This window comes from Hippopotamus amphibius, chromosome 2 (assembly GCF_030028045.1).
Source record: "Hippopotamus amphibius kiboko isolate mHipAmp2 chromosome 2, mHipAmp2.hap2, whole genome shotgun sequence".
Lineage (NCBI taxonomy): Eukaryota > Metazoa > Chordata > Mammalia > Artiodactyla > Hippopotamidae > Hippopotamus > Hippopotamus amphibius.
The window spans coordinates 11,720,755-11,734,859 of record NC_080187.1 but is presented as its reverse complement, the minus strand read 5'-3'; the positions used below and the strand labels follow the sequence as shown (position 1 = coordinate 11,734,859).

Genomic DNA, 14,105 nt, shown 5'->3' with positions numbered 1-14,105 from the left:
GGGAATTGGTTCATTAGTGGCAAAACCAGCAGAGGGAATGCAAATTTTTTTTAAATGGTGGGGGCAGGGGAGGTAGCATACAGTGTAGACAGGAATTGGAGATGGGGCTATGAAGAAGATAAAAATTTTTTCCTATGCTATTTCAAATCTCAGTAATTGTGGCTTTGAAAATTGAGAAATTGTCAGGACTTTCAGATACCTTAAAGTTCTTAAGGAATTCTCAGTCCTTAAAATTAAAAAATAAAAAGATGAGCTTAACCTAGGCAATAATTGTTATTATAACATTATTTATAATAGCAAAACATTAGAAACAATCTAAATGTCTGTTAGTAGGTGAAGCATAGTTAAAACATGTGGGGATTTCCAGTAAAATATGGTGGACTAAACACAAATATCTGTCTTTTCTCTCTCCTGATACCAGGCAACCCTCAGCCCCCCTGCCAGGAAAAGTCACAATGAAATAATTTTAAAAGACATAAACCTCAAAGAACAGGAGAAAAGACAGTAATTGAAGAGAGATGTCAAATTTTTTGGAAGCCACATATTATTAGAGAAATGGTTCTCAACCTAGGTTATTTGCCCCTAGTGACTTTTGGCAATGTCTGAAGACATTTTTGGTTGTCACAGGTGGCGGGGTACCATCTTACAGTGCGTTGAGCCCAGGGATGCTGTTAAACACCCTGCAACACACAAGACCCTCCTATGCAACAAAGAATGATCTGGTCTAAAGTGTCACGAGTGTCAACCGAGGTTGAGAAATTGAAGAAGACTGACCTGGCAGCCCAGAAAAGGCTGGGACTGGGGCACAGGGCAGCAAGCATCCAGCCCAATTCACACCACAGAACTCAAAAAAAGTTCAGGAACTGGAGATGCCCAGCATCTCTAAAGGCTAGGGGAAGGGTGCCAATAAAAATAAGAGTAATTTGATGCCAAGATTCTCCTCTTCCAGCTCAATCAGCTAGTCAACTGGCCTTTTGGAACCCTCCCCAAGGAATAAATGTTTACTTTCTAGTAACCAGAAAGCCTTGGGGACACCAGGTATAGCTGAGGACAGGGGATAAAGAATTAAATAAAAAATGGGAGGGGAGCTCAAAGTATACATGCTAAATGTTCACATAATCTACCACCCCACTCAGCTTCTAGAACAGGTGTGATAAAGCTTACACTCATTGGCAAGAGAAAACTGACTAGTCCAAAAGAAAAGATTCTGATACTGATGTTTGAAACCTTCCCCTCCTCCCCAGTAGCCAGGCCTCTAAGCCATGATCTACAGTAAAGACCACCAGATAACAAGCCCACCAGGTAACAAGCCCCATTCATGAACACAGAGCCTCCAAATAGCTTTTTAGTGCCTCACTCAAATATGACTGGGTAGCTATTTGAGGAAAGGCCTCTACAATCAAAGATACAGAACAAAACAAACAGAAGAGAGGACCACTAAGGAAGAACACAATGCAAGGAGAAGAACAATTTTTTAAATTTATGAATAACAGTGTCGAAGACATAAGAAGAAATGTTGCACCCATGAAACAAGATGCCATTGAAAATGAATACTCTATTGTACAACACCAAAAAGCTCTTGGATATTAACAATGATGGCAGAAGTAGAGAGTTCAAAAGGGTGGAAAGATTAGTTGAAAAAAGTAGAAAAAAGACCAAAAGAGAGATGGAAAATACAAAAGTTGTGAAAATTAAAGGATCAACACTAGGAAGCTTAACATGCCACCACAGAGATACCAGAGAAAGAAAAGAGAAAAAAGTAAAGAGGAATTTTTTCAAAGAAATAATGTGAGAACATTTCCCAGCTCTAAAGGACATGGATTTTCAGACTGCATGGGTCCACCAAACGCACAGCACAATAGATGAAAATGGACCCATAGCAAGGCAAGTCATTGTACAATTTCAAGACACGAGACAAAGGATCCCCCCACCCCCCAAAAAAATCCACCCAAAATACCAAAAAAAAAAAGGAGAAAAAACTCACAGCAATCTGAATGGATTAAGACTTCTAAGTTTCAACATGAAATCTAGAAGTTGATGGAGCTATGTCTTCAAAGCTCTGAAGGTAATTCCCAACCCTATCAAGAGTAGAATAGGGGCTTCCCTGGTGGTGCAATGGTTACAAATGCTCCTGCTAATTCACGGGACAAAGGTGTGAGCCCTGGTCTGGGAAGATCCCACATGCCACAGAGCAACTAAGCCCGTGTGCCACAACTACTGAGCCCATGCGCTGCAACTACTGAAGCTCACACACCTAGAGCCCGTGCTCTGCAACAAGAGAAGCCATGGCAATGAGAAGCCCGTGCACCATAGAATAAAGTCATTTTCAGTCATGAAAGGTCTAAAAATGTTGCCTCCAACACTGTAAGGAAACTACTGGAAAATGTTTCATCAAAATAAGGAAATAAGATAAGCAGTAAAATATGAAATCCAGGAACTCTTATTTGACGAAAGTTGTATAAGAAAGAAAACATATCATAATCTATCACATGATTCAGTTTGGTCACTGAAATGTAAACATTAGCTTTTGATTCAAATTTTTTCCTGAAGATCGAGAAAGGATGGAGGAGGGGAAATGTGAGTGAGAAAAAGATACTTCATGTGTACGTGTGTTTCTGGGGGAGAGGGGATCAGAGACCTAAACTCTCATCTTCTGGGAAAATCAATAGCTGTAATCTGAAACAGAAAAATTAAGAACAGCAATATGAGCATGTTAGTTAAAAACATGGAGAAAAGTACAACTGCTAAAAACTTGAAGGTAGCTGCCTCTAGGAAATGGAAATAAAGGAAAATTTGGAAATGTCATCAACAGTTATGTGACATTACATGTTTTCTAAAGCCATTAATATGTATTATTTTCATAAGAATAAAAATACCATTAAATATCATTTAAAATGGATGAAAGATATGCACAGTTTTGAGAGTACATTAAAAAAGTGAGTTGCAAAACAATATGAATAGTACTGTTTTATGTCTAAAAAATGTCTACAACACACAGGCATTCATACATATGACACGTGAATTCATAGAGAAAGGTCTGAAATGACACTCATCAAACTCTGGATTGAGAATGGGATTAGCGGTGGGGGAAGGATGGTGGTAATGCAGGACCTTTCACTTTTTTTAATATGTACTTCTGATTTGTTTAATTTTTTTACAACAAAGGTATTTGTAAATAATTTTTCATAACACAGGTAAACATTCATAATATATTGTCATAAAAAAAGCAGGTATAAAGGCATATAATTGATATGATCCCCTCCCCCCCATCATGTTTTTTAAAATGTAGCTTCTGGGCTTCCCTGGTGGCACAGTGGTTACAAAACCACCTGCCAATGCAGGGGACACGGGTTCAATCCCTGGTCCTGGGAAGATCCCACATGCGGTGGAGCAACTAAGCCTGGGTGCCACAACTACTGAGCCTGTATTCTAGAACCCACAGGCCACAACTATTGAGCCCATGTGCCACAACTACCAAAGCCTGTGCACCTAGAGCTGGTGCTCTACAACAAGAGAACCTGCCGGAATGAGAAACCCATGTACCACAACAAAGAGTAGCCCCTGCTCACTGCAATGAGAGAAAGCCTGCACGCAGCAATGAAGACCCAATACAGCCAATAAATAAATAAATAAATAAATAAAGTAGCTTCTAAGCTTTAAAAAAATGTATCAAAAGAACCCTCTTATCTCAAGCAAAATATTACCTAATTCCTAATTTAAGCAGATAGAAATGAATCTGCTCTGAATACAGCAGGAGCATCCATGCCCTCGTGGGTCAGCCATCTAGCTCCCTCAGGCATTCCCGTGTCCCAGAGCAACCTCAGGCAGGGCTCCAGGCAGAACAACTTGAAAACTACTACCATCACATAAAGGAAGAAAAGAAAAACTCAGAACATAACTTTCTCTGGGATTACAATGATTTTTCTTTTGCTTCTTATAATACACATATATACATACCATTCCTATGACTTGGAACAGTTTAAATAGTAATAAAATCTGTTCCTTACCATGCCTATATAACCACCTAAACCTGTTACATTCGTAGCAGCGATGGGTAAAGAAGGTCAATAGAACTTCACTAATCTTTTCAAATTATGATTCTATACTCATATCTCCTATTTCTTAGGGTGACTTTGATCAGTTACATTTTTCTAGAAAATTTTATATTATCAATTTTCAAATTTATTGGATATGTCTAAGATTACTTCGTTCTTTTATTTCAGTTTTACTTTAACAATATTTTCTAATAAAATTGTAATGTATTTTTGTAGTTTTAGTTTTTTTAATTGCTTTGCTATTCTTTTTCTAGCTTCTTGAATTGCAAGTCAAGTTCATTATTTTCTAAATTTATTATTATAATATTATTATATTATTTACAATGAAAGCATCCAAAGCTATGAATTTTCATGAGAGTAGTTTTGGCCATATCTATTAGGCGTTTGTTGTTCAGTGTTCTCACTGTCATTAATATCTAAATAATACCCAATTTCAATGTTTTATCCTCTTTGACACAACCACTCCTTCAAGTAGATGAATACTTTAAAAATCTTTATTCATCATTAATTTCTAGTTTTATTTCATTACAATAAAAGAGTGGCCTTATAAGAGTTTGAGTTTTCCTATTTTGAATTCTTATCAATTTTTGTAAATGTTCCATGTCACACCCCTGGCTTCTGCTCTTTCTGCAGGACGTTTCCAGTTCCTTTTGAGTTCCTTCATCATCTATACCTTATTGACTGCTCAATAACCATGTCCTTTATGTTGCAGAAACTCCTCAAATTTTCTAGTTCATGGTGGCTCCTTCTGCCATTATGTGCACATTTTTCCCCTTACTTTTATACTTCTTTTATCATTTCAATGGAATTTTTTGAGAGATGAAAGGTAAAATTATAGGCTCAAAGTGTAGCACAGTATATGAGAACTCAGCTTCTAGTATCGAAAAGATCAATGTTTGAATTCTAATTCTACCTCTTCTTTGCTACAGAACCTTGAATATGTTACTTAAGTTTTCAGGACCTCTGTTTCCTTATATAAAATAATAATTAGGGTAGTTACTACCTAAGCTTGTTAAGAGAGGTAAATGAGAAAATACAGGTAAAGCACTGAATACATTATTTGACAAGCACTAGTACTCAATAAACATTAGCTATTGTTGTTAAAATGGTAACTGTGGTCTGGGTTTTTTTTTTATTACTTAATGTCAAACAAAAAAGAAGCAATGTTTTCCACCAGAGCCTGATCACAGATAGTAAACTTTGTGAATATTTTTGACAATCCCCATTTATTAAGACCGTTACCTAATCACAACACTATAGACTAACTTCATTAATTAAATGTGATTACTCAACATATTCCAGTACTTTAAAAGGTAATCAAGTACATACCTGAAAGAATCAACAGGACTGAACAGATATCTGTGCACCAATGTTCAAAGCAGCATTATGCACAATAGCCTAAAGCTGGAAGCAACCCAAATGTCCATCAACAGATAAGTGAAATGTAGTATGCTACATAAATATGATGAAATATTATTCAGCCTTAAAAAAGAAGGAAATTCTGACACATGCTACAACATGGATGAACCTAGAGGATATTATGCTAAGTGAAATAAACCAAGCACAAAAGGACAAATACTGTATGAATCTATTTAAATGAGGTGCCTAGAGTAGTCAAATTCATAGAGATAGAAAGCATAGCGGTTGCCAGGTGACGGGAGGAAAAGGGAAATGAGTTGTTTAAAGTTGTTTAATGGGTACAGAGTTTTAGTTAGGAAAGATGACAAAAATGCTGGATATGGATGTTGGTGACAGTTGCACAACAATGTGAATATGTTTACCACTGAAATATATACTTAAAGACGGATAAAACAGTAAATTTTACGTTATGTATATTTTGTCACAATTTAAAAAAGCAACCAAGTGCCTTAGTGGTGGTGATTCTATACTTAATTCTACATAGTACTATTTATAACCCAAATAAACCATTTTGAAAATGTCTTAAGACTAGGCTAGATATGTCATTCAGCTTGTTCAGAGAGCAAATATTACCCTCTGCTCCCTCAGAATCACGTACACTAAGTCTTTAAGAGGTGGGGGTGGGGGTCCTCATACTTCTACCCACAAATACTTTATTTTACTTTCTTAAAAATGAATATAGAAATGTAGTAGAAGCATAATTCTACTTGAGTATGTTTACCCTAATAAAGAAATCTTTATATGGTAAGTTCTTTATATAGAAGCATTTTATTTACAACAGCAAAAACTAAAAACCACCTAAATTCACAACAGTGAGGCAATAGCTAAGTAAACTACATAGGAAATTGAATATCATGCGGCCAACAAAAATGATTATGAATGAAATGGCAAAATGCTTATGTAATAAGTGATTCTATGTAAATGATACATTCTAAAAAGACTGCAATTAATGCACAGAAATCTCTTGCATTCCTATACACTAACAACAAAAGAGCAGAAAGAGAAATTAAAGAAACAATCCTATTCACCACTGCAACAAAAAGAATAAAATACCTAGGAATAAACTTGCCTAAGGAGGCAAAAGACTTGTATGCAGAAAACTATAAGACACTGATGAAAGAAATCAAAGACGATACAAACAGATGGAGGGACATACCATGTTCTTGGATTGGAAGAATCAACATTGTGAAAATGACTATCCTAACCAAAGCAATTTACAGATTCAACACAATCCCTATCAAATTACCAATGGCATTTTTCACAGAACTAGAACAGGAAATCTTACGATTTGTATGGAAACGCAAAAGACCCCAAATAGCCAAAGCAATCTTGAGAAGGAAAGATGGAATTGGTGGAATCAGGCTTCCTAACTTCAAACTATAGTACAGGGCTACAGTGATCAAGACAGTATGGTACTGGCACAAAAATAGAAAGGAAGATCAGTGGAACAGAATAGAGAGCCCAGAGATAAACCCACACGCATATGGGCACCTTATCTTTGACAAAGGAGGCAAGAATATACAATGGAAAAAAGACAGCCTCTTCAATAAGTGGTGCTGGGAAAATTGGACAGCTACATGTAAAAGAATGAAATTAGAACACTTCCTAACACCACACACAAAAATAAACTCCAAATGGACTAAAGACCTACGTATAAGGCCAGACACTATAGAACTCTTAGAGGAAAACATAGGCAGAACACTCTATGACATACATCAAAGGAAGATCCTTTGTGACCCACCTCCTATAATAATGGACATAAAATAACAAATAAACAAATGGGACCTAATGAAACTATAAAGAAGACAAGACAAGCCTCAGAATGGGAGAAAATATTTGCCAACGAAGCAACGGACAAAGGGTTAATCTACAAAATATACAAGCAGCTCATGCAGCTTAATACCAAAAAAGCAAATAACCCAATCCATAAATGGGCAGAAGACCTAAATAGACATTTCTCCAAAGAAGACACAGAGATGGCCAACAAACACATAAAAAGATGCTCAACATCACTAATCATTAGAAAAATGCAAGCCAAAGCCACAATGAGGTATCACCTCACACGGGTCAAAATGGCCACCATCAAAAAATCTAGAAAGAGTAAATGCTGGAGAGGGTGTGGAGAAAAGGGAACCCCCCTGCACTCTTGGTCGGAATGTAAGTTGGTACAGCCACTATGGAAAACAGTATGGAGGTTCCTTAAAAAAGTAAAAATGGAACTACCATATGACCCAGTAATCCCACTACTGGGCATATACCCAGAGAAAACCATAATCCAAAAAGAAACATGTACCACAATGTTCACTGCAGCACTATTTACAATAGCCAGGACATGGAAGCAACCTAAATGCCCATCAACAGATGAATGGATAAAGAAGATGTGGCACATATATACAATGGGATATTACCCAGCCACAAAAAGGAATGAAATTGAGTTATTTGTAGTGAGGTGGATGGACCTAGAGACTGTCATACAGAGTGAAGTAAGCCAGAAAGAGAAAAACAAATACCATATACTAACTCATATATATGGAGTCTAAAAAAATAGTACTGATGAACCCAGTGACAGGGCAAGAATAAAGATGCAGATGTAGAGAACGGACTTGAGGACATGGGGTTTGGGGGGTGGCGAAGGGGAAGCTGGGACAAAGGGAGAGAGTAGCATTGACATATATACACTACCAAATGTAAAATAGATAGCTAGTGGGAAGTTGCTGCACAACACAGGGAGATCAACTTGATGATGGGTGACTTGGGCTGGGATAGGGAGAGTGGGAGGGAGTCATGGGAGGAAGGGGATATGGGGGTATATAATACGACTGATTCACTTTGGTGTATGGCAAAAACTGGCACAACAGTATAAAGCAATTACATTCCAATAAAGAGCTTAAAAATATATACATAAAAAATAAAAAAATAAAAATAAATAAAAAGACTGCAATAAGACATCAACATGTTAATAAATGATTACCTTTGAGAAATATGAATAATGATCATTCCTTGTCTTTATGCTTCCCATATTTTTCAAATATTCTTTACTTGGTTCTGCTTTTATAATGCATTATTTTTACAATGGGAAAATATAGCTTTTGTTTTTTTTTTTTTTTTTTACTAATTTTGAAAGAAAATAAAAGAAGAATAAAAATTTAATTTACCCCTGCTCAAGTACTCACATTCTCAGGGATGCTGGGAAGTTCTCTGGTATCAGGCACAGTAAAATAAGAATGCTGGAAAAGAAAAACAAAAGCTATTTATTTCTTCAAAGGTATGCAACAAGCACATTATTCACAAACCAGGTAAATGATCTGAAGATAATTCCTCACCCAGATGAAGTAAAAGAGTTTCATTCATAGAGAATAGTCTATGGAATATTTCCTTTGGATAATGTTGGATTAAAGCCACATGCATTAAATCATTGGTTTGATAGAGTTCTTTTCTGTGAGAGAGGAACTTCTTTGAGAGATACAAAAGAACAGCTCAAAGAAGTTAAAGGCTAAATTCTCATATGACGTTTACAGGTTTCTGAAACGGACTTCATAATATATTGTTCAATGAGGCAAGTGGACTCTAGGGACCAAACATCACTAGGTTCACTCAGGAATGGTCTTTACCAACCAAACCCACCATTTCATTTCAGCACCTGAGATTATACCCATCTACAAGCTGCGGGCCAAATCTTACCGGAAGGCCCAAGGGATGTTAAGGACAGCTCCAGTGGAAGGACTGCTGCACTGAGCACTGCAGATGCCTAACAGTGGAGAAAGTCTTTCCACTATACGTGCCTCCCGACTTCCAGTGCAAGTTCCAGTGAAAGGAGCGGGAGACTCAATGAAGTTGAAAACCTGACCTGTGCAGAGAACTTTCAAGGAGGCATCTCCATGCATGTAACAAGCATGTGTCTCTGAGTTAAATGAAAACAGGCTGAACTGATGACACCTCCTCCGTGCTACTAAAGACGCAGAGAACAATGGCAAGCAGGAATGGAAAGAGCCTGGTGCTGGCCAATTAAAGAAGGGACTGTGCAAAGGCCAGGAAAGGTCACATACAGAGAAAGTCAGCTTAGCCATGGCCTAAGTTCAAACCTAGTCCCCCAAGTGACATTTCAGGAAGTTCTCCCCACCCCCCATTCTTGGATAATTGCAAAATAAGTAGGTCTCTGGAAAAATGAGTTGTACAGGCTTCCTGAAATGAAAGGCCTGGGGGACAACTGCAATAACGAAAAAAGCAACAATAACATTATAAGCGATCTGTCTCATAGCAGATATTTATGAACACCTGCTGCATGGAAGGCTTTACACCAGGTACTTTATAAATAGTATCTCTAATTTCCATAACAAAATTTAAGATAGATATTATCTCCATATTACAAATGGGTAAATTAAAGCTTAGAGAGGTAAAGTGGCGTAAGGTCATATAGCTAGTAGGTGACAGAACTAGGATTGAAACCAGGTCTGCATAACTAGAGCTATGCTCTTTCCATGATAACAGACTGTTATACCTCTGCTTTTTATGAGCAAATTATAGCTAAAGCTATTTGAATTAAACTAATAAGCTAAAAAGTAAAAAGCAAAGAAAAATATTAAAAGATAACTTAAAAACACTCCCTGCAGTGCACTATTCCAAAATCTGTATGTTTTGCTAAAACATTATCTATGAATTATTACAATAGAGATTATGTATCATATTAGCTATGGGAAATTAATTGGAAACTAGTTAATTAATTCAACAATGAGGATTAACATAGTAAAATACAAGTTAAATTTGATGCCATGAGATACCAAATTCTATACCAGATGGCTAGAACGGAATTCCAGGAAATGTTCAGTAATGGAAGTCCACATGGTGATGGAGTCACAGAATAAGGATCAGCACAGTGAGGGGGAAAGGACAGGGACCACCGAGTCACCTGCTTAATAATTATGTGATCTTAGGCAACTTCACTTAATAGCTCAGAATCTCAATTTTTTAAACCTGTAAATGGGAATTGTATTAGCTACTTCAGAATTGTTGAGAAGAATAAATTTATACATGTGAAGTACCTAGCATTGCATAAATGGTATTTTAACAGAAAATTATTATTACTGTTCTCAACTGTTAGTTTGTATTCCTATTTTTCTCAATCACCTATAGCACACACACAGAAACATTCTCTTGTGACTACAGACAAAAAGTCCAAGATTGCCATTTTATCAATTTTTCAGGCTCTATAATCCAGATGAGACCAACCCTTCAGAAATGCAACATGGAGAGAAGAATTCCTTGCGAACAGGAGAGAAGAAAATGTCTGCCTTTACAAATGCAATAGATTGTAAATAGCCCACGCAATTCCAAAACCAAGTAGTCCCCAGGCCGTCCTTTGAGATTCTGTCTTGCTCCATCGCCCGTGAAATGCTGGGACCAGAGGAGGTCAGAAACATTCCTAGAAACCACTGGCATGAAACAGCTGTACCCCCCCAACAGTTCCTCCTGCCCTGGCAAGGGGCTTGTCCTTGAGGCCTGGCAGCCACTCAAGGGAAGGAGAGGCCCTTCCTTCCCAGCAGCTGGTGACCCAGCCAGGCTACTCCCCAGCTACCTGTCGGATATCATTACAGACTGAAGCAGTGAGATTAAGCTGCTTAGGAAAAGGGACAGAGACAAAGGCAAGGTTGCTTAGCTATGGGACAATGACTGTGGCAGGTTTAAAGCTCATTTCTTCATCTTTTCCAGACACTCTTCCTTACACAAACTTCCAGAAAGAGGTTTCTTTCCTTCCTATGCTCCATTAAAATGAGCAAAACCCTCTACCAGTTCCTTCTTTCCTCTGTCTTTCAACACTCATGGCCTAGTGGAAAGAACATAGGCTTGGAAGTCAGCCCTGGGTTTAAAAGCCCCAATCTCACTTATTAACCACACAACCCTGGATAGGCAAGTATCTTTTCCTCTCTAAGCCTCATTTATGAAATGAGAATTCTAATATCTATTTGTAGAGTTGTTTTGAACATTAGAGATGTATACTTGGCATAAATTAGGAACTTAGTGTATAGTAGATCTATTATTAGTTATTGGCAGTAACACTGCTTTCAATGTGATCATCATGAAAAAAAAGAAAACAACCCTTTAAGATATGTTCATTTTCTTTAAGAGGGCAAACACCAAGATAATTATCACTGGATATCAACACTGTACCTAGGTCTAGTGAAGCTGAAAGACAACACTCCTTAAATATTCAGACCCCACAACATGGGGAAATAGCCCCTGGATAATCAATAGCTGTCCAAAGCGTATCCATCTGAGAATCCTGATGAAGGTCGTGACATGGGTTTGACCAGAGAACTGCAGTAACTGAAATATGGAAAAGATCTCCTTATCTGATGCCTTATCTGATAGATGAGGAAATTGAGGCCCCCGAGGGTAAAGGTTTTGATTAAGTTCACTCAGGTCACTGGCAAAACTACGACTTGTGGACTGAAATCTCCTAGTTTGTGATTCAGAGGCTTTTCTTCCCTGGCAAACTACAGACCACATAGCATGTGTATAAAAGAGTTCAAGGAAACCATCTGGCCAGGAACTGCTAGGCAGTCTCCATCCCTGTCCTTGAGGGTGTACAGCCCAGTGGGGCAGATAGGAAAACAGGTTGCGCCGTGTTTTGTGACTAAGTACTGCAAAGTGTATGAGACACTTGGAGGAAAAAAAAGAAAACCTTAGCTAAGTCTTGAGAGGGTATGAATGGAGGATTTCTCTGGAATAAAAATCTGAGTTGAGTTCTGAAGAATGAATACGGGTTACCTTGGTAAACAGGGCAAAGGCGATGTTGAAGGTTCAGGAGCAGCAGGATAGGCTTCAGCAAAGGGGCAGGCATAGCAGTGCTGAGGGTCAAAGCATGAGGCAGGGAGCCCCAGGACAGGGGTTGAGGATGCAGGGGCCAGCCATCCCATTCCAAGCCCAGCATCTGCCATCCAGGAGATTCTAGTGATGGGATGACAGCCAGGAAGAGAGGAAATACAACTCCCCGGCCTGGCTTGAGGTCTCAGAGTAATCAGGGATGGGGAAGGGGCAGATGACAAAAGACAATCCCATCTGGCTCTTTCTGACTGTTAATAATGGAATGGTTTCTCAGTGACTGCTAATATTCTGCCCCCACTTACCACGCTGAGATGAACAGACACTCCTGGGTCAGGGATAGGAAGTTTGTGCAAAGTTTCAAGAAGCTCATTCCACTGACTCTCCTGAAAGAAATAAAAGGCCTAAGTTACAAAGACAAGGGTGAACCTTTGGTTAGAGACCTGCAGAGAGGTCTGGGTACACAGTGACCTGTGGGCCCTCATGATTGAGGAGGTGCTGGTCCCACAACAGAAATAGGTTTGATATTCAAGTAGGGTTGGACAAAAGACACTGCTTATGGCTCAATAAAAGAGCCAAATAGATCCTCCCACACCAAGTTTGACATTTTCTATTCAGTGAGACACCTACCATGACCGCCTTTTATGGATCATATACCATAGCTCTCAGCAAATCTATCCTCTCAACTCCATAGCAACAACTTTTAAATGCAAACAACTGCAGCTTACAGGGCGGGGGTGGTAGGGAGAAATAACAATGACACTATAGATCTTGTCTTCATCATCATTACCCTCAATTAATTTTATTGAGTGTTCACTGGATACACACAGCAGCCTCCAATTATGGAAAGTTAAAAATGAACTACTACAACAGCATGCAATACAGGATGGTGGCGGTGCATTTTAATTAGTGAAATTGAGCCACAGAATGAAATGCAAAGCAGTACAAATTATTGGATTGAAAACAGATTCACCTTTAAAAGGCTCAAAAGAAGGTTGCTTACAGAATTACCCAAAAGCTATTTCTCCCACCCTGTGGAATTCCCTGTACTGATAAAATAGTAATAAGCTTATATTTGTACCCATTTGGTAGCTGTTGGAGCCTCACAACTACCTCTCTTTATATATTGAAAACTAAGGCTCTGAAGGGTAAAGCAACCTGACTGAAATCAGCCAGCTGATGAGTTGCTCAGCCAGGAGCTAATCACAGGTTTTCTGTGTTCAAACCCAGAGCCCTCTTTGCTGTTTCGCAACTGTCTTTGTTAGTGAATTTAAAGGAGAGAAAAAAAGAGGATGGGCCCAGATTTAAATCCTGTTTCAATCTGAATTCATAAATTACTCAAATTTTTCAGAGGGTAGAAATGAACATGTGTAGGTACACAAGTTTAATTCTGCTCTGAAACAATCTCAAATTTACAGAATAATTTTTTTTGTAGGCCAGTACAAAAAATCTTTATTTCCATTTGCGAGTGCATTACCAACATTATGCCCCATCACCCATAAATACCAAGGACATTCTCCTACATAACCACAATTAATCATCAAAATTAGGAAATTACCACTGAAACAACATTACTATCTAATCCTCAGATCCCACCAACTGTTACCAACTGTGCCAATAATGTCCTTGATAGCAAAATAATCCAGTTCAGAATCACATGTTGCCTTCAGCTTCTGTGACTCTCTAGTTTTCATCAGTCAGGAACAGTTCTTAAGTCCTTCCTGGATTTGTATGAACCCCACAGTGAGACCAATCATTCTGTAGAATAACTCTCACTTGTCTGATGTTTCCTATTGATTTAGATTTCAATTC

The 14,105-nt window shown here is 38.2% G+C and overlaps 1 protein-coding gene across 4 annotated transcripts in view; it reads right to left on the bottom strand.

Moving 5' to 3' along the window:
- Positions 1-14,105, bottom strand: part of DENND1A (DENN domain containing 1A) — a 517,643-nt gene that overhangs the window by 254,821 nt on the left and 248,717 nt on the right. For all 4 annotated transcript variants that reach the window (XM_057721732.1, XM_057721733.1, XM_057721734.1 and 1 more), the window contains exons 7-8: positions 12,599-12,679; positions 8,648-8,701 (exon numbers count right to left, since the gene is read on the bottom strand). In XM_057721732.1, the coding sequence (XP_057577715.1) occupies positions 8,648-8,701; positions 12,599-12,679 (135 nt within the window). The remainder of the gene's footprint in view (positions 1-8,647; positions 8,702-12,598; positions 12,680-14,105) is intronic.